Source organism: Amphichorda felina (genome assembly GCF_050947745.1).
Source record: "Amphichorda felina strain 45539 chromosome Unknown scaffold_1, whole genome shotgun sequence".
NCBI classification, from domain to species: Eukaryota; Fungi; Ascomycota; class Sordariomycetes; order Hypocreales; family Bionectriaceae; genus Amphichorda; species Amphichorda felina.
Window position 1 is genome coordinate 770,821 of NW_028145049.1, and position 20,188 is coordinate 791,008.

Sequence of the window (20,188 nt, forward strand, 5' to 3'; positions counted from 1 at the left end):
TTGTGCTTGAAAGTCTGGCATGCCTCGGGGTCGATTGACTTTGAGCTCGATCCTGGTACGCGGTGGGCCGTCGAAGAGGGGTCAAAGCCTGCGCGCGAGGGCGTTACGAGAGCATTGAGGTTCTGGGTGATAGAATCATCAATAGATGACCTGGAGAGGCGCAGGAACTCTGAGTATTGTGTTAGTTAACACAGCGGCGTCGCACCAGAGAAATATCCTACCTCGAAGAGCACCAGACGAGAAGCAAAACTGAGGCGTCAGTTCCGGCTTCCTGGGAGGGTCGGTCATAGTCTCCTGCTGACGCTGAGAGCTTGTAGTGCTCTGAGCATCAGCGGCCGAGCCCGGTGTCTTCCAAAATAAAGCGGCCAGCTTGAAAAGAGATCAAGGCGCGGGTGATGGAGGAATTATAGAGTGCACTTGGCACGCCGGAACCGGGATTTCTTGGCAAAAGACAGAGTGCGCTCAGAGTGCGAGAGATGGAGCTGGATGAGGATTTGGCTCGAGCGGTATGGCCACTCTGATGATGCTGTCATCAACCCGGGTCAAGCCGACGACAGCTGAACTTCCAGGAGAAACATAAACCCGACCAGGTTGCCCCGTTAAAGGTTGGTCTGACAAACAAGCGCAAGAATGCCATCTTGCCATTAGTAATTAGTACGCAGCAGTTTATCTTGATAGTTAAACCCAATCACGATAATTGTAGCGTAAATTCGCGATGCGAGAAACTCCCGTCCTTGTTCATTGGGACCAATACGGCCAACTTTGGGTGGCTACAGTCCGGGTACTACTAGGGCAGAAGGTCCCCGCGTAGCTCTACGAGATCGACCAACCCCCAGAAAAAGATCAGGCATAGGTACTCGTTGCTCGATAGGCATCATAGTTGAGCCCTCATGGTCGTGATGGGAGGTCATGTGTCCCCCATGACCTAAATGCTGCTGTTTGTCGTGTGAGCGTCGCGTGGAGAAGCTCATCAGAAGATGGCATGACGTCGGGGCGCTGGACTCCGCCTGCCATAACTGGCCACAGGGCAATTTGATCTGCACGAATCGCTACACGACTATTCATTCTCTATCACGATTCGTGGCATCGCCCCAACAGGCTTCCCACCCCCAAGACGTCCCAGCTTCCCTCCTGCAACCCGGCAGACGCAACATCATTTCGATAACTGCTGGTCGCTTCGCACCCAACAACTGAACTCAGCCCTGTGTTTTCTCAAAATTCCATCTGCACACCAGCAAATACCCCACCAGCGCGACCCCGCAGCCATCGTTTGTCGTCAACCTACACAAGGAGCACTCCGAGAATATGGCCTCCCCCGCGCCTGGGACGCCTGCAGCGCAAGCTAGCAACGGCAGTTGGTCGGCCTTCATCAAGGTAGATACCCCCAGGGATGCAAACTCACCATGAGAAAACAGGTTCTAACCGACCCTAGTCCATCGCGTCGTTTAACGGCGATCTCGCGTCCTTGACTGCCCCTCCTTTTATATTGTCGGCTCAATCCCTCACCGAGTTCTCTGCCTACTGGGCAACCCACCCGTCGATCTTAACAGCCCCCGCGGCCGAGCCCGACCCTGCCAAGCGAGCTGCCCTCGTGCTCAAGTGGTTCCTGTCTACCCTCAAGCACCAATACGCCAGCAGGAGCGAGAAATATGGAAACGAAAAGAAGCCCCTGAACCCCTTTCTCGGGGAGCTGTTCCTTGGGACATGGTCCGATGACGCAGGAGAGACAACCCTCATTTCGGAACAGGTCAGCCACCATCCGCCGGTGACGGCCTATTGCATTCGGAACAACAAGACTGGTATTCAGCTCGAGGGCTACAACGCCCAAAAGGCTTCCTTCAAAAGCACCATTATTGTCAAACAGATTGGTCACGCGGTCCTGACGATCCCTATCGAATCGGGAGGCAAGAAGGAGATGGAAAAGTACCTAATAACCCTCCCCGGCCTGCATATTGAGGGCCTGCTCTTTGGTGCCCCCTTTGTTGAACTCGATGGTCAAACCTACATCACGAGCTCGACGGGCTACACTTCTAAGATCAAGTTCAGCGGGAAGGGCTGGGTCAGCGGTGAGAAGAACACTGTTTCTGCCACCGTCTTCCCTACCGGAAAGGAGGACAAGGACAAAGAAGTCTTGTACAGCATATCTGGGCAATGGACCAAAGAGCTTACCCTCCACGAGGGTCTGGGAAAGAAGAAGACTCCGTTAGAAGTTTACGATGCCGTCAACACTGCTCAGACTGAACTTCGGGTCGCTTCGATCGAGGAGCAGCATCCCCTAGAGACCCGTCGCGCGTGGTCTCGGGTCGCAGAAGCGATCTCCAAGGGGGACATGGACACCACATCTGTGGAGAAGGGCAAGATCGAGCAGGCCCAGCGCGACAAGCGTACGAAGGAGAGATCGGAGGGTGCGGTCTGGGAGCGACGATACTTCACCGTGATTAAGGGCCAGGACGAGACCCTGAAATGGCTAGGCGACTCTGCTGGCGTCCCATTGGATGGCGACGCCGACAAGACCGGTGGCCTATGGAGGTTTGATCTTGCCAAGGCGGAAAAGGCAGCAGCGGAAAAGCTGAGCAGCGAGGACGTAGAGAAGATTGAAAAAGAGCTCTTGGGGCGTTAGCATCTCCCTCATGAGCAGAAGACTCGTCGGAAGGAGGAGGCCTCGTCAACTTGGCGGCCATTATTACATAGAAGAAACAAGAGGGCTCAAGAGCCAAGTGTGGCAGAGTACGACACTGGTGGTCAGGGGTAATTTTACAAGCATGGCATGGCAGAGTGTGGCTTATCACGCCTGTTACACAGCGTTGGAGCACATAGATAAGCAAATCGCTCGAGTTTGGCTTGGTTCAATATCAGTTTTTACTTTTATTCATTTTATCCACTCGTAGGTCAATCAATACCCCTCCTCGATTGAAGGCGGTGAGACTACCTGAGCTATGCCATGATCCGTATAAACTCTGTGCTTAAAGCACTCGGTCAGTTATTAAAGGTATCCATGCTTTTCTTTCTCTTGTGGCCCCACTGTGACCCTCGGTCGTGCAGGTGAGATGGTTGAGAGACTCAGAGCTGGCCAGAGGCGTTAAAGTCCTTGAGAGCCTCAGTGACACGGGCAGACATAGTCTTCTCACCCTCGCGGACCCAGACACGGGGCTATGAAGTAGTCAGTAAGCTTGCTACGAACCAAAAAAAAAAAGAGGGGGGGGGGGGGGCTTTGGAGGTCGTCTTACATCGAAGTACTTCTTGTTGGGCTTGTCGTCGCCATCAGGGTTGCCGACGGCAGTGCTGACGTAGTCCTTCTTCTTGAGCATGTAGTCGCGGATGCCGGCGCAGTAAGCAAACTGCATGTCGGTATCCATGTTGACCTTAACGACACCAAAGCTGATGGCCTCAAGGTACTCCTGCTTGGAGGAGCCGGATCCGCCGTGGAAGACGAAGAAGACGGGCTTTTCTTCGAGGCCGAAGACCTTCTTGACATGGGCCTGGTGGCGGCCCAGAAGCTCCGGGCGGAGCTTGACGTTGCCGGGCTTGTAGACGCCGTGGACGTTGCCGAAGCCGGCAGCGATGGAGAAGTAGGGAGAGATCTCGCGGAGAGTCTTGAAGATGTACTCGATATCCTCGGGCTGGGTGTAGAGGGAGTTGTTGTCAACGTCCTCGTTGTTGACACCATCCTCCTCGCCACCAGTGATACCAATCTCCATCTCGAGCCACTGCTTCATGGGAGCGGCGCGCTTAAGGTACTTGGCAGTGGTCTCGACGTTCCACTGGACGGACTCCTCGGAGAGATCGATCATGTGAGAGGAGAAGAGGGGCTCGCCAGTAGCCTTGAAGTAGGCCTCGTCGGCGTCGAGCATACCATCGAGCCAGGGCAGGAGCTTCTTGGCGCAGTGGTCGGTGTGGAGGACGACGGGAATGCCGTAGGCGGGGGCGATGGAGCGGATGTAGTGGGCAGCGGCAATAGAGCCAGCAATGGAGGCAGACTGGTCGCCGTTGGCAAGACCCTGGATCTGCTGTTAGCAATCGGAGGCGTAGCGCAGAGAAGATACGGGGCTTGTGCTTTGCACCCTGAGCTTACCTTGCCACCGAAGTAGGCAGCGCCACCCTGGGACAGCTGGAGGATGATGGGGGCCTTCGCATCACGGGCAGCCTCGAGGGTGGCGACGACAGTGGAAGAGGAGGTGACGTTCTGTCATTGGCACATCAGTTAGCTCCTATCCTAAGCTCGATATGGGCATCCGGCAAGCAACGGCGAGCCCGAGGTATCCCACTTACGACGGCAGGGATGGCAAACTGCTTCTCGCGAGCGTACTCGAACAGGCGGAGAACGTCATCGCCGACAATGACGCCGGACTTGCGGCTCAGAACATCGGTGACACCCATGTTTGCGGTGGTGGTTGTGTGAGGGGGAAAGGATATCAAAGGTACGTATGTCGTCAGAGAGCAAGTCGAGACCTTGAGCTAGGGAGGCGCAGGGTCTGGGAAGTAAGTAAGTTGGGTATGGGATAGAAATGTCTGTTAGAAAGCAAACGAAGGAAGTCAGCAATAGTTAAATCAGAAGCCTTCTGATCGAGATATAGAGTTTGGGTAGTGGCAGCGCGGGGTTTTCTGGTCGTCACGGCCGCGACTATCGATAACATTTGATGAGGGGCAGTAGGCGATTGAGGTGACAGCTTCGATGAGGCTTTTGCTTGCTCCCAACAATGCGGAAGCTGAGCTGCAGCCGCCGTCATCGGTCATGGCCATCTCGAGCGCAATTGGCGGCTGGCGATATATGCGACCCAGTTGCACCCAGTTGCACCCAGTTGCATTCAGTTGCGCCCAGTTGCACCCAGTTGCGCCCAATTTGCACCGGCCAGTGACATGGCTAGGTCCAAGACACTTGGCGAGCTTTTTTCGACCACTTGGGCCATTTCTGGTATGTATCTCCGTCTCATGGCCCGTTGTGGCCGGGTTCCTCTTGTGTATTTCCGTGACAGCTGTGCTTGACAGCTGTGCTGGCAGTTGTTGTATGTGCAAGGGCGAGGGAGAGAGGGGCCAGTGGGTGAAAGACTTACATTAGTAGTACACGAGCTGGTGCAGCGAGGTACTTGTTGCGGGATGCAGGAAATTTGAAGCTCCAGGAACGAGGATCGTGGAGGAGGGGAGGGGGAGGGGCTCCGATTTATGTATGTCATAGTGAGCTTTGGACCTTGGTATAGCCCGTTGTCGTGCCGCGCCAGGACTCCAGACCAGACCAAGCCAGAGCCTAGCCAGTCCCCATCCGCGTCGTCAAATCAATGCCCATCTGATTGCCGACGGTGCGCGTCCCTGCCACAGCCGAACGGGGATGGGCTGTCTCGGGGCGCACGACGGAAACATGCGGGATGAGCATATGCCTCCTGCTCCATCGGAAACTGCGCCTTAATGCTCGGCCGCTTTGGCGCCAACGGCTTTCCGAGATCACGATTGCGGCCTAGGACTGGGGAAGGAGCTCCGTGGTGGGCTTTAAAAAACCTGACTCGCCCACGAACAGCTCCCCAGCTCTTCCATTGCTGGCAAGACAATCGTTTCGAAGGGGTTTCAACTGGAAGCCACGATACCAGAGTAGGCACACCGACGTGGGACATGCTCCGATCCCCAAGTACGACTTACTACGCAAGTATTACTACTATTGCTAGTACCTAGTGAGTCTTCTTCGCAGGCAGCTATGTACTCGATCCCTTGGGAGGTGAGAGGACGTTCTTCCATGGCCGTGTCTTAACTTCCCGTCCATATTCTCCGTTTTCCGAGGCCCTTCCTTGGAGGGGCAACCAAGAGACTCGGGTCACCAGTGGAGAAAATCGATTGACGGCTTTGTGACGGCTCAAGACCACCTCGGGAAGTGTAAAACGCTCGAATGCCCCTGGTATTACTTACCTATCCCATCATGTGCCCGCATTCAAGATCGGGTCCCGAACGATGCGCCCCCGGTGTGTTCGTGCAACCCGTCGCGAGACAAGTCGATGCTGCCCCACCATCCCACCATCCAGATCCCCTGGTGTGAGGGCGACGATCAATGAACCCCGCTTCCATGCCCCCCGACAGGCCCCCAATCCCGAATCTTGCCGCACTCGTAGAGTAATAATACAACCTACCTACGAGTAATACAGCGACACTCATGGATATTTCCTTCGCCTCCTTGCATAGTATTATGATCGTCTAGTTTCCCTTGCAACTTGAATTGAGGTTCCAAGGGAGGGTTCAAAATCATGCATCACGGGAACCAGACTCTGAGCTTTGTTTGGCCCTTCTGTGTGAGAAAGATGCGAAAAGGAATCTCTTACTCACGGATTCCGATGCATATTTAATGAGTGTACGTCCAGTCAGGTGTCGTACGAGCATTTCACGACAAAGTAGAGGCTCCCGACTGTTTAAGCCAGGTACTTGTCCCACTGAGCTGTGAGGTAATGCCGTACTATACTCACTCTTGTAAGGACGTTAAGTGGCCTCTGGAATTGGTGGGCCGTCGGGGAATAATATGCCAACCTAAAGTACTTACTGCCTTCAACTAAGTATGCTCTTGTCAACGGGACGTCGAGAGAGTAAGTCTCAGCTTTTGCATCAGCAGAACCCTATTTTTCAAACGTAGGGCCCTACCTGGCTATGTTATCTGTTGTTCGTGATGCTGTGTTCTTGTGGCCCAGAATCTTGGAACGGCTGCTTGATGCATGGGCAGCTATCGTATTAGTGCTTTTTTACATAAAGCTGTTCCATTAGATCTATTTTATATCTATGTTGCTACTATATAACCCTTATCTGATACTTCAGTAGTTATTATACTAGTTAGCAGCCTACCTATAACACCATCAGAGATAGAGCTATACATGTTATCAAAGCCGGGACCTTATAGATATCTGTGCCCGCTTTTAGATTCTTATGATTACTGTCTTTCGATGGGTAGTACAATAAAAAACAGAAAGTATAGTAGAATTTTTGGGGTTTACCGCCCTCCTAGAGATATCGTACTATGTATAGGCCCCCGAGTAATGCCCATTGCAATTTGATCCGTCCTTCATACCCCGTGAGCTCATCAGTTTCGTGCTGCTGCTTACAGGTTGACAGCAGTGCGGAAGTTGGCGCCGGCGTAGACGGCCAGGTCACCAAGCTCCTCCTCAATGCGGAGGATCTGGTTGAGCTTGGCCAGACGCTCGGACCGGCAGGGAGCACCAGTCTTGATCTCGCCAGACCGGATACCGACGACAATGTCAGCGATAGTGACATCCTCAGTCTCTCCAGAGCGATGCGAGACCATGACACCCCAGCCGTCGGCATAAGAGTCCTTGGCAGCCTGGATAGACTCGGTCAGGGTACCAATCTGGTTGACCTTGAGGAGCAGAGCGTTGCAGGCCTTGAGTTCAATGGCCTTCTTGATGCGCAGCGGGTTGGTGACAGTCAGGTCATCACCGACAATCTGGATGTCCTGGGTCTTGTAGAAGTAGCTCCAGGCCTCCCAGTCATCCTCAGCAAAGGGATCCTCGATGCTGACGATCGGGTACTTCTTGCAGAGGTCACCGTACAGAGCAGCGAGCTGCTCGTAGGAGAGCCACTTGGTGGGGTCGCTCTCAGGATTCTTGAAGTCGAGGTCGTACTTCTTCTCAGCCTCCTTGTAGAACTCGCTGGAGGCAACGTCCATGGCGATGTTCATCTTGCCAGTGTAGCCAGCCTTCTCGATAGCCTCGGTGATGAGGTCAAGGGCCTCCTCGGCAGTCTGGATATCGGGAGCGACACCACCCTCATCGCCAACGTTGCCAGCGGACTGGCCGTACTTCTTCTTGGCAAGGCCCTTGAGAGCCTGGTACACCTCGGCACCCTGGCGCATAGCCTCAGTGAAGCTGGGAGCACCACTGAGAAGAGTAAGCACGGACTCTCTCCCCATGAGTTTCTGGGTCTGGCTTACCTGGGGACAATCATGAACTCCTGGAAAGCAAGGCGGCCACCGGCGTGGGAGCTGGGTAACGTCAGTATCGCTTCGCGCTGTGCTCAAGGGAGCCCTGGATGCTTACCCTCCGTTGAGGACGTTCATGAAGGGGACGGGGAGAACGTAGGGCTTCTTGGTCCCGGCAAGATCGGAGATGTGGGCGTACAGAGGGACGCCCTGAATGAATGTCAGCTGGTGATGCTCTTGCGCCAAGTGCAGAATATTCTGGCATTGTTTACCTTCTCGGCAGCACCAGCCTTGGCAATGGCCAGACTGACGCCCAGGATGGCGTTGGCACCCAGCTTAGTCTTGTTGGGAGTACCATCGAGGCCGTTGAGGAACTTGTCGACCTTGGACTGGTCCTTCACATCAACACCCTCCTTGATCAGAGCGGGACCAATGATGGAGTTGACGTTGTCGACAGCCTTAGTGACACCCTTGCCACCCCACTTGGACTTATCGCCATCACGGAGCTCGCAGGCCTCGTGCTGTCCTGTTTCATTCGGTTATTGCTGGCTACGGGCCGACGTGTCGGGGAGGGTCGGGACGAACCGGTAGAGGCTCCAGAAGGGACAATGGCCCGGTGGAGGCCAGTCTCCGTGACAATGTCGACCTCAACGGTCGGGTTGCCTCGGGAGTCGTAGACAGAGCGAGCGTGAACCTTGGTAATGGCCATGGTTTCAATTGATGCTGGTGTTGAGAGAGTTTCTTGAGGTGAGCTGTCAGCCAGGTATTCCCAAAAGAGCGCGGGGCAGCATCATGATGCTCGAGAATGAGTGTAAGTGGCTCAAAGTCGCAGAGAGGAGTCAAGCGGGAAACAGGAAACAGTAAACTCTATCCCGCATGAAACCCGAAGGCCGCCTCACAGCGAGAGAGTAATCCCATCACAATAGAGCACCTCAGTAGCTCTCTTCGGAGTTGTCCAGACACAGCAGAGAGCTCTTTTGTGGCGGGGTAGGCAAACTGGAAGCTTCGAATGCTGGGGACTTGGATAGATGGGATGTCGTACCTTTTGTTTGGGTGGAGATAACTTCCGAGAACTATTCCAGGAAGACAGGTGATCAGATGGACGCAAGGTGAAGATTAGAGGGAGAGGAGAAGAGGAGGAGTAGAAGGTTCCCAGAAGAAATATGAGGACCGGATTAGTAGGAGCACCCAACCGTACTGGTTTACACAGGTAAATTTCAATTGGACACTAACAGCTAAGCCGTATCGGTCTCGAAACCCATAGATGTGGCCCACACCATGTCAAGGTAACACCAATAGCGTTCTATTTAAGGTTTATTATGTGGATTATTGAAAGCTGCATGTGCATATTTCGCTGTTTACGTACGTCGCAGGTTGCAGGTGAATGGAGGGGGTGGGGCACAGCTCTCTCACCTCTGGCTCAGCCTCTTGAGGGCGGGCTCGGAGGGGGAGGGGCAACAATGATCTCACTCACATTTTCCTACGATTACGGATAATAGAGCATTACCAAAAATTGCGCATCATCTGGGCATAGCTATGAGTACCTCGCTATTTTCCCACCCCACGCTGCCAGAGAGACTGACCCCCAATGGACCGCATCTCCAAGACTCAACGTTGGCTGAAAAAAACTCCAAAATCCCTCTTCCGTCTCCGTTGTCGCAGGGTCTTTTGCCGCCGTGACTAAATATGCTTAATGATACCAACCGCCGTAAGCGCACTTATCAGCCATGAGCGAAATTTGGATCCCTAAAATAATATGCATTGAGAAATTGGCAAGTTTGTTGAGACCATCCACGCATGAACCGGGATGCCTAGATCATATCGGGCCGTATTCCCCTACACCGGACTAGATTCTCTTCGAACCTTCAGGGTAAATGCGATAGTCGCAGCTCCATTCAAAAGTGACTCTATGTGCAAACGGAAAGGCTCTTTTGGGCAAACCGCCAGTCGTAATGAAATCGTACCGAAACCCCCACCTAAACGCCAGCCTGGAAGAAACCACGAATCCCATCGTCGTAATCATGGCTTAGAACCTCTCCTTCATTCTGGACGCCACCGTCCTGAGATTGCCGTACACCTTTCCGGGGGGCTTTCCTAGAATAAGGCTGACGACTGACTCCCGGGCAATATGGATATTCTTGAACCCGCCCAGGATGTGGATCTTCGAATCTGCCAGGACGATTCTTGTCCTGCTGGCGTTCTCGATCGCGAACTTAGTCTTTCCGTCTTTGCCAGCAATACGACCAATGGTACGAGACTGGCTGTCGCCGTGCATCGTCCGCACGTCCTTAATCTCAAACGTCTCGATATAGAGGTCGTCTAGACGGAGGAGCGCCACCGCATCGTCAACATCGAATCCCAAAGTGAAGGCCTTGACAAAATCTTCCCCCTTCTGCAGAGCTCCAGAGTCGGTGGTGTGCTTGGATGTCCTCAACTCAACCGTCTTTCGCTTGATATTCATACGGCATTGGAGCTTCAGATGTTCCACAAGAGGAGGATAGATGGAGTTCCAGGATTGCTTCAGAGGCGTCATGCGGTGTGGCGGGACGGGGATCTTTCGCGTCTCGATTCGTGTCACGGGATCCTATTATCATACAGATTAGACTTTGATCCTGGGTTCCGAATGTGGGAGAATAAGACGTACGATGTCTCTTGAAGGCGCAAATTGTGGGCGTCCTTCTTCGTCGATAGCCATGGCATCCTCGTTTTCCTTCACCGGTTGGAGGACAGCGTCCATATCAACTGGCTGCTCATCGGACTGGCCCAAAACAAATTCAGCCTCGACACCCGCGTTGTCTAAAGGCCTTTCCGTCAGCATCTGCACTAAAGGCATTCTGAAATTCTCGTACCTTCAGGCATAGGAACGTCCACATCTGCAGGAAGCGGGGCATCATCCACCCTCTTCAGGGCCGTAGGTGCCGGCATATTGGCGGTCAAGTCGGGCTAAGAAAAGCGAAATGTTCCAGTATTAACACTTGACACAAATTTGTCTTTCTTTCGAGCCCGCTGTAAGTGCTCGACGTCGAGAGGAATGGTCAAATCGTCTTAATCCTGGGTGTCGTGGGGTGGCACCTGCCACTGACTGCGATAAAGATCAAAAATTTGTGGTATCTTATCGGTGCTTATCGATTGGGCAGCCCATGCCACTGATCCGAGGCGCGTCATGACTTTTCCTCGAGCTGGGAACGGCGCTCGACATCACTTCGCTTGAAAAGCTCCCCCCTTGCGAGTTGCCAGCCTTTTTGCTGTCTATCTCTGGCCTGCTGGACGCCATGAGTTGGAAACATGTCTAAAGCTATCCCGTCATGGTTGACAGGGCGCTTATTGCCAAAATCCTCCAGCCATGTCCGCGTTCCTGCTCCTACTTCCAGGTTTCTTGATTGGGTTCCATTGCAACTCCGCCCATCCTCCGCGCCAACTCCATCGATAACGCCTTGGAGATACCTCCATAACCGCGAGTATTTGCTACCTTTTCCAGGCAATTTGCTCCAGAGCAAATTTCAAGGTCGTGGAGGCAGCAACTCTCTGCGATGGCCGACCGGGGTTCCTATTTCACCCCCCCCAAGTTCCGCATTTCGACACGTCGATAATCTCGTCAATACTACGAATGAATACCATAGTCGAAGACTGTTTCAATTGCGGACATATAGCAGCGGCTCGAAACGAGATGCGGCGAAGGACGGGAGCGTGTTCTCATCGAGACAGTCTAACGAAACCAGGAAAGATGGACCTCGCAATACCGAATCTTCCTCGACAAGCAAAGCCGGTGATGGTTCAACAGAAGGCCAAGGAAAAGAAGGGCTGGAAGCAGAATCATTAACTTCGTCTGTATCGAAGTATCTGAACCTCTCCAGAATGCCTCATCGTCCGACCAAAGAGGAGCTCCTAGCCGCCGCGACTAACTTCCGACAACGATTAAAAGTCAGATTCAAGTGGATGTCCATCCGGTCTATGCGCCCATGGAATGCTGACGAATGGGGGGCTTTTGTGTCCTGGTTTATGCTTGGCCATTTAGTATGGATCTTGGTTGGGACCACGACCTTCTTCTCGCTCGTCATTCTATCGATTAACACTGTTTTTGCGCAAGGTAAGCGGCAGGAACGCTTCTTTGCAACCTTGAATTAAAAAAATTACTAATGTCACTCTAGAAACACTGGCAAGTTGGATTGGGGACTACCTAACACAGTCTGCCGGGGTCACAGTCATCTTCGAATCCGCCATCGTTCCGAAATGGAGGGATGGCGTCATATCGTTCCGCAACGTCTTCGTTTCGCGCAGACCCGGCCAGATGACATCTTCTGTCAGCAAAGGTTCGACAGATGCTGCTGCAGTCGCCGCGGCGAGAGGGGCTCAGTTGGAGAGTCCAGACCACGAAGAGGATGACGGAAACTACACGCAGTTTGATGTGACCATTGCCAATGTCAATGTCACGCTGTCGTTCCTCAACTGGTGGAATGGGAAAGGGGTGCTCAAAGATGTGGAAGTTAAGGGCGTAAGGGGGGTTATCGATCGGACATCAGTTCGCTGGGAGGATGACGGCGACCCCCTTTCTCATCGCCACGAGCACCAACCGGGCGATTTCGAGATTGAGTCGTTCAAACTTGAAGACTTGTTGTTGACTGTTCACCAACCGGATGGCTTCCGTCCATTTCCGGTCAGTATCTATTCTTGCGAACTGCCTCAGCTTCGAAAGCAGTGGCTGTTTTATGACTTTTTGTCAGCAAACCACATGTCGGGATCTTACGATGGCTCCTTATTCACTATACACCCTAAACAAGTCCACGGCTCAGTCTCGAGGCACAATCACGCGGAATCAGTTGGTTTCGGAGAAGCCAATGCATGGAAGAAGTTCAGCCGATTGCGGATTGACGGCTTGAAGATTGATCATCTCAACCGAGACGTCGAAGGACCCTTTGGGTGGATATACGAGGGAGATGTCGACATAATCGCCGACATTGCTTTCCCTGCAGAGACGGACGAGGGTATCACCAAGGTCATGTCGGACTTTTACGATCAACTCGAGGAGATTGTCATCTCCAACCGCCACCGCTTTATCCGGAATGTTAATGACAGCGCCCCAGAGATTTTCCGCTCAGGCCACCTCACCGAGGCATTCAAGGCGGAAGAAGAAGCCAAGAAGGCCCCAGAGGAACCTCCGGTCTCTGATGACGACCGTCGCTACCTCCTCATGGACCTCCGAATTCACCTCAACGAAGTCAAGGCCGCTGTGCCCCTGTTCACCAAAGATCTCACCTACGTCAACCAGGCACTTGTGCGTCCCATTGTCGCCTACATCAACGCCAAGAAAACGTATATCCCCATCACATGTCGCATCGTGAAGCGCGCCAGCGACTTTGACGGCAGCTGGACCGCGTACGACTGCGGCCTAATGAACGACATGTCGGCAGAGACGTACGACGCGTTTGCTAGGGACATTGAGAATCAGCAAAGCCGCGTCCGGCGATTCAAAAAAGTGGGTTTCTGGACCCTCTCCTTGGCTGTCCATGCTCTGTTCATGGGTATGGCCGGTAATGTGGTATAAGAAAGTCTCTCTGCTCCTTATTATGTGTCTATGGTTGGCGTTAAGCGTTGCTTTTGGGAAGGTCACTATTGTACGAATAGGGAGAGTATGGGCAGTGGGGGATTCATGTGCTGGATTCCAAGGCCAGGGAGGGGGTTCACGGATTTGTAGAATTAGGTACGCATGGCGCTGGGTTGGTTGTTGGAGGATTCCTTTTGGGGCGTTTACGGTCGTCGAGATGGGATAGGGGCTCCATGTGATTGATACCCTACTTAGGTTCTCATGCATACAAGAATACGACACCTAAGACTCAATGATGAAATCACGATACCCGTCCGTACGACTTGGCTCACAGCACGAGTTTCGCTATGATTCTTTGACAACGGCTGAATTTCAATACCTAAACAAGCCTGATGTAGACCGATATTACATGCACGACGTTGGTGTACCCGTCATCTATGTAAATCCCCAAACAAATATTACTCCGGCTGTCTCCTTCAAGTGTCCTCGATTGAAAAAGGATTCAAATCTCAACGCCGGAAACTTCTATAACGCAGATGCCGATAAAACTCAAGACGTCCCGCTATATAATGGGCGTCCCCGCCGCCCTCGTGCGCCCTGCTTCCTCTCAACTCTGGCCATCCCGTACAACAACAGGGTGTCTACGCCGATGTGAATTCTATGACCTCCCCGCAACCGAGCCTCGCCGCATGGGGTAGTGTGGGCAGTGGCGAGGCGAAGTCGCGTGGGGATCGACGCAGTTGTGCCGACTAGACCGGTGGTCCATCTCCTTACGCGACCTAGGAGATAGAAAGCCTCCCAGCAGCTTATGAATGGTGGTGCGTCTGGAACCGGCCACATCGAGAAAGGATGGGAGTGGTGAGGAGGCAGTGTCAAGATGTTGAGGTCCTTGAGGACCTGCTTCACATGAAGTCGTCATCTCCGAAAGCATCATTGTCGTCGTTGTAGGCGGCAAAGTCGTCGTTGTTGGCGCGGGTGGTAACAAGGGAGGTCTTGGTCTTGGCAGCCTTGGTCTTCTTGCCGCTCTTGTCGGCAGCCTTCTCAGCCTTCATCTTCTCGTTTCCAAGGGCGGTCAGGGAACTGGAGATCTTCTTGATCTGATCACTGGGGAGTTCCTGGGCGAGCTGCTTGGCAAACTCCTGGAGGAAGAGGGTGTAGTGAGGCTTCTTGGAGGTGGCAGTGATGATGGGGGCGAGGGTGTTGCGCAGCTGCTCGAACTGAGACTTGGTCGATGGGTTGAACAGAGGGAGAGATCCGAGGTTGACCGTGTTCGTGGGATCCTTGGAGTCGATGACGACGGCAGCGCCAGCGGTGGTAGCCTTGCGGTTGTTGCTGATGCCAATGCCGCCAAACAGGTCCTCGGCGTGCTTAAGGTCGGCCTCCTGCTCGGTGCGGCGGAGGCGCTCGCGGCGCTGGGACTCGGTCTCCTCCTCCTCGGACTCATCGCCGTCGACGGCGGCCTGGGCGCGGGAGGCCTTGTGCTCGGCGATGCGCTCCGCCTTGGACTTCTTGTTGGCCTGGGCCTCAGCAAGGGCCTTAGCCTTGGCCTCGGTGGCCTTGCGCTCCTTCTCGCGCTCTACTTCGGAGTCTTCGGCGGCATCCCAAGAGTCGAGGACCTGGGAGCATTGTGTGTCAGTGGACAAAGGCGACGATGATGAGGGTAAGGGGAGGGCAAGGCGGGTGGTGTACTGACATCGCTATCATCTTCCTCGTCGTCAAACTGGCGGCGGCGGACGGCGGTAACGGGAGGCGAAGAGGGAGGGGTGGATTGGCTCTCCTCGTCATCTAGGCAAGTGGCGGTCAGCGAGATGCAGGCAGGGACAGTGTTTCTTAACATGTGGTGTTCAGGGATGGCGCAGGGACCCCACAGGTGCGCATCGCCACGGGATACAGCGATGCACTTAGGACGCGCCGAATAATGGCGTTTTGGTGATGCTTACCCCACTGTTTCGAAGGCATGATGTCAAGTGTTGCTGGTGGATGTAGTTTTTGAGGTGTACGTGTCAGAATAACCGTGCAGGTACTATTGCGGGATGAGGAATGTGGGCGTGATGGCGACGGAAGAGCGTGTGTGCTGAGGTCGAGCGGTTGATGTTTACAAGTCGAAAATGCAACAGGGCTGGAGGAGAGGACGAGTCTTTGTTGTTGCTGTGCGAAGGTTGGGCAGGTATTCGAAATGGGGCGAGAGTTAATTTTTTTTCGACGTGGCTGCCAGTGGTGGTGGAAAGGAGGGCAGAGGCGCTCCCAAAATGCAAGGCGAGGGCGCTGGGAGGAATGGATGGCGGGTGAGACGCCAGTGGAGGGGGGTGTGGCCACGGGGAAATTGGCAGGACAGGCTTCAGCCTCCAGGCACCGACTCCTCTATACTCGTACTATACATAGGTAGTAAACAGCTGTGTCTGTTGTCCGGGTCACCAAGGTTTAGATTTGAGCATTGTCGTTATTGCCATGCTAATTATCGAGAACCTTCCAGGACAGTTCGTCTCGCCACGGCACTGAGCCACGCAATTTTAATATTTGCATTTTTGTGCGCCGACGCCCCAGAGGCAGCACGACGATGCGCCGCATGTTGCAACCCGACGACAAAGGGAAGGAAGGAGTAGTGGAGGCGTCGGGCAGCATGTGAATGCCCAACTGGCCTGTTTGCCCAAACAGGCCCAAACTGCCCCCCTCGAAATAAAGACGTCACAGATTCGACTCCTGCATCCCCCATCATCATCCGTAGGTCGACTACGGAAGTGCCTTTCGACTACGTAGTATGATTCCACAGCCATGGTGCCTGGATCGGCTCCCTTGGCCACCCGCGGGCCGCAGATGCTAACTTACTACTAGTAATAATAATATTATTATTAACCTTTGACTTCGAGTCGTGAGTCACAGCCAACCCGTGCCCATACAACTTTTCCAACCACATCTTCGAGTCCATCTTATATCCGAAGTCGCCGCAGCTGAGTCATACAGATTGGGTATACTTCGTACCTGTACGTACTGTTCCACAACTTCCTTCAAAGTGAAGGCTCGTGTTGTTTCAGCTTAGGTATTATCACAGTCAGCTTTCACGTTCAGCCCTCGGGCAGCAACGGGAGCCTGTTGGTGGTACCGCCAGATCTTGAATTTCGCCGGCCTCGTCGTCGCGTTATCAATCAACCCCAGCTGGCAGGCCGGAACATGGCACCGATCCCGGGTGTTGCATCCCGTTCCTGGAACCACATGTCCTCGATCAGACTGAATCAGATGTGTAAACCATACGAACCTCGCTCCGCGGGCTTGTCTCCTTGCAGTATACGGTGCCCTTGCTGAGTCACATGGGCTCTTTGCACTTTGTTGAGATCCCGAGTCTTGCTCGTCCCGAGCACCGTCAGCACCGTGTCGCCCCGGAAGCCCCCGGGAGCTCCCGGGCAACTTGCTCAACCCAACTGACAGATGTCAACCAAACCTGACTATCCGGCTTTGAAACCCACGCGTCCCAACTCTAAGCAGAGGCCAACGTGATCAGGATGTCTCAAGGCTCTGCCTCGGGGTGGAGCTGAGTCGCTTATCTAGCCTCGCGGACTACGGACGTCCTTCGGGGAATCCGGCAATTTACAGTGGGCGATCAGAGATTGGTGTCATAGAGTCGCCCATTACACAATGGCGTATGTGTATATATATAGGGCTTTGTTTGTGCCTGGCAAGGCAAGCCCGGGCCTTAAGAATTTCAATCTATATGCAAATACCCTCCCAGCCGCAACTTTCTAGCTTGGGCCAATATTCATCCCCGACCCCGAGATACCACTTACACTGCTGCCCCCCATGATCTCAGCAACAAGTATCCATCCCAGGATACCAGCCTCGAGCCAGGTAGTCCACCTGGCCAAGGCTGCGACTCTCCGCCATGCAAAATCCCACATCCAGTATCCGGTTGGGTTGAGGCTGGCCTGTGCCGCCTCTCAGCAGCATCACACACCTCGATACTTCTCTACAACACGAGCAACTCAGCTCCGAGAAATCTTTCCCGCAAGGGACACACCTCACATTGAGACCACTCCACCAGCCTGGCCCCATCATGGGTATACCATGGAGGAAATGACGGCTGTGGTTCCCGGCCACCGGAAGCCTGAGTCCTTTCGCGACTGGGTAGCCTGGAAGACTGTCCGCCTTGCACGGTACTGGATGGATAAGGCTACCGGCATGGAGAGTGCTCAGAAGGTTGACAAAAAGAACCCAACCACGGCTGTTGTCGCCGAGAAGCCTCTCACCGAAGCACAATGGGTAGGTCACCACATGACGCAAGTCACACCAGGAGATCCTTGGCTAACGAATTCTCCGACAGCTTATCCGGTTCGTCTTCCTCGAAAGCGTCGCCGGCGTGCCAGGCATGGTCGGTGGCATGCTGCGCCATCTTAACAGCCTCCGACGATTGAAGCGAGACAACGGGTGGATCGAGACCCTCCTCGAGGAGAGCTATAATGAGAGGATGCACCTGTTGACCTTTATGAAGATGTGCGAGCCCGGGTGGTTTATGAAGATGATGATCATCGGTGCTCAGGGAGTTTTCTTCAACAGCCTCTTTGTTGCGTACCTGCTATCCCCTAAGATTGTCCACCGCTTTGTTGGATACCTCGAGGAGGAGGCTGTCCACACATACACCAGGGCCATTCGCGAAATCGACGACGGCCATCTCTCCAAGTGGTCGGATCCCAACTTCAAGATCCCCGATATCGCTATTCGGGTAATATTTGCCCCTGCCGCTGATACCCAAAGACTGAACATTGGCTAACACGTGCATTGCAGTACTGGAAGATCCCCGAGGGCCACCGCACCATGAAGGATCTGATACTTTACATCCGTGCCGACGAGGCCGCTCACCGAGGCGTGAACCACACGCTGGGCAATCTTCACCAGGACGAAGATCCGAACCCCTTTGTCAGTAACTTCAAGGACCGAGACGTCCCCAACCCTACTCGGAAGGCCGCTGGCTACGAACGCCAAGATGTTATCTGAGCTACAGTTGTTCAATTCCCAAACAGAACACAAATACTCACCTCATCAAAACGGCTATGATTTCCCCCAGCTTGCTCCTATTATGATCAAGAAGGCTCTGGTTGTTTAAAACCAATAGACGGATAGACTACTCCGTACAGGAATGTGCTTTAGCGTTGAAGATTAGGCGTCTAATAGAATACTCGTCAACTTTGCCCCTTGTCAAGATATCACATCAAGTTAGGGCCCCAGTGTACGGACGAGGAACTCCATCCTCGGACAAGATATGTCCATCTCAGCAATCGCTCTACGCGCGGTTCGTATCATGGACGATATTACTCTCGGCCACGTTACGTACGAGTAGGTACCTTTGTAAAAAGAATCAGCCCTGTGTCGCAGATTGCAGGAGATCACCCCCAAAGGCCGCGTAATGTGCAGATGAGCCTCAATACGGGAGTTCGATGATCTTGAAGTCGAAACACACGTGGTTGGCGAAACTTGGTGTTAAATCATCGCAGATGCCATTTTTAGACCAGTCGACCGGGGTGGGGAGTATGCACCTCGAATGCCATGTACGTTAGCTGTCTTGAGGCTGGAGTCTGGGCCCTGGGCTTCCGTTTTAGCCTGGAGGGACGTATTAATACCTCCTAATATGAGTACGCATACTATGTTGGGAACTAGCTTTGTGGGGGGGTTCCAAGGGTCCAAGAGGGGGGCTTAGGTCTCTGGTGACGACGCTGGTCACCCCGTAATGGATGCGCGAACGGCATGAACCTGGTCCTTTTCTCGACCTCTTGGGGTACATTCTCTGTAACCGCCTGTCTCGGGTTACGGGTACATAGACCGTAGGCGTTAAGCCATGACAAGGTCTCTTGCACAGCCCAGTGCTGCCGCGTGGGTTGATACTTTGCCCAGGGTACAGGACTGGGGAAGGTCGAAGGCTCGAAAGGTTCTGCTGGAGTCTTGGATTTGATTGCAATGTGCATGACGTGCGGATGTTTTTTTGGGGGGGGAGCGGGCGGGAGGTTTTCGACTCCTATCGTGCCTTCCTCACATTGTACACTCTTTTACGAGTACATGCCTTAAGTACCTAGGCACGGACCCTTCAAGCCACAGTGAGCAAGGTGCCAAGGTAATACGAGTAGGCCTACGTATAGGTATTACCTCTCTGAATCTGCCGGATCATGACATCACCTGTGAATTCCTGTGGGCTCTGGCCTATGCTATACTACTGATCTTACCTTATACTAATGCTCGTACATGTCGTGTCAGGTTACACAATATGTTAGTAGCCTACTAGTAGGTATCCGTACTCCGTAGTAATACTCGTAATCGCGAATATGGGTTAGGTGTCGGATTTTCTAATACTAACGGCCGCAAGATGACGAGCAGAGTGGATTTCGTGGATATTGGCTCAAAAGGGGAATGGCCGAGAAACAACCCACTATGCTTCCCTACGAATAGATCCGACATGCTTGAACCAGCCCCAACCGGCAACTGCAACCTTTCATGGGAATTGGGGCTGGCCCCTGGGTCCACCATCCATGGTGTCACACTGTCAAGAAGCGCCACGTTCTCACCTCAGCACGACCTCCATCTAGCAGATGCTCGGAACAGCCAATTCCTCCTTCGACCCAGCTTCACTTGCGCACCACATACTCACACATTTCTGCAAATATCCCTGAAGCCAGCAATTACTACTCGTAGTAGGCTACATAGGTTACACAGTACTATGTATACTATATAGTAATAGCAGCAGGTAATACTAAGTTGGCCCGTAAGAG

General features: G+C 53.4%; 7 protein-coding genes across 7 annotated transcripts; 3 read left to right on the top strand and 4 right to left on the bottom strand.

The window, feature by feature from the left end:
- Positions 1-1,305: 1,305 nt before the first annotated feature.
- Positions 1,306-2,620, top strand: kes1 (OSBP family protein; the record flags this gene model as incomplete). Its single annotated transcript, XM_083189749.1, has 2 exons — positions 1,306-1,374; positions 1,433-2,620. The coding sequence occupies 2 exons, from the start codon at positions 1,306-1,308 to the stop codon at positions 2,618-2,620; spliced, it is 1,257 nt and encodes a 418-aa protein (XP_083053608.1).
- A 440-nt stretch (positions 2,621-3,060) lies between these two features.
- Positions 3,061-4,377, bottom strand: FBA1 (fructose-bisphosphate aldolase FBA1; the record flags this gene model as incomplete). The annotated part of the gene is made up of 4 exons (XM_083189750.1): positions 3,061-3,150; positions 3,228-3,998; positions 4,073-4,183; positions 4,270-4,377. The coding sequence occupies 4 exons, from the start codon at positions 4,375-4,377 to the stop codon at positions 3,061-3,063; spliced, it is 1,080 nt and encodes a 359-aa protein (XP_083053609.1).
- Positions 4,378-7,063: 2,686 nt separating this feature from the next.
- On the bottom strand, positions 7,064-8,609 carry ENO1 (enolase acuN; the record flags this gene model as incomplete). Its single annotated transcript, XM_083189751.1, has 5 exons — positions 7,064-7,859; positions 7,913-7,963; positions 8,019-8,110; positions 8,173-8,426; positions 8,486-8,609. The coding sequence occupies 5 exons, from the start codon at positions 8,607-8,609 to the stop codon at positions 7,064-7,066; spliced, it is 1,317 nt and encodes a 438-aa protein (XP_083053610.1).
- Positions 8,610-9,926: 1,317 nt separating this feature from the next.
- Positions 9,927-10,825, bottom strand: PNO1 (pre-rRNA-processing protein PNO1; the record flags this gene model as incomplete). The annotated part of the gene is made up of 3 exons (XM_083189752.1): positions 9,927-10,484; positions 10,545-10,696; positions 10,750-10,825. The coding sequence occupies 3 exons, from the start codon at positions 10,823-10,825 to the stop codon at positions 9,927-9,929; spliced, it is 786 nt and encodes a 261-aa protein (XP_083053611.1).
- A 930-nt stretch (positions 10,826-11,755) lies between these two features.
- Positions 11,756-13,442, top strand: MDM31 (mitochondrial distribution and morphology protein; the record flags this gene model as incomplete). The annotated part of the gene is made up of 2 exons (XM_083189753.1): positions 11,756-11,987; positions 12,049-13,442. 2 exons carry the CDS (start codon positions 11,756-11,758, stop codon positions 13,440-13,442), a joined length of 1,626 nt encoding a protein of 541 aa, XP_083053612.1.
- A 902-nt stretch (positions 13,443-14,344) lies between these two features.
- HCR1 (translation initiation factor eIF3 core subunit j) lies at positions 14,345-15,401 on the bottom strand (the record flags this gene model as incomplete). Its single annotated transcript, XM_083189754.1, has 3 exons — positions 14,345-15,058; positions 15,136-15,227; positions 15,383-15,401. The coding sequence occupies 3 exons, from the start codon at positions 15,399-15,401 to the stop codon at positions 14,345-14,347; spliced, it is 825 nt and encodes a 274-aa protein (XP_083053613.1).
- A 2,097-nt stretch (positions 15,402-17,498) lies between these two features.
- Positions 17,499-18,425, top strand: AOX2 (alternative oxidase-domain-containing protein; the record flags this gene model as incomplete). Its single annotated transcript, XM_083189755.1, has 3 exons — positions 17,499-17,693; positions 17,755-18,153; positions 18,216-18,425. The coding sequence occupies 3 exons, from the start codon at positions 17,499-17,501 to the stop codon at positions 18,423-18,425; spliced, it is 804 nt and encodes a 267-aa protein (XP_083053614.1).
- Between the last annotated feature and the right edge of the window lie 1,763 nt (positions 18,426-20,188).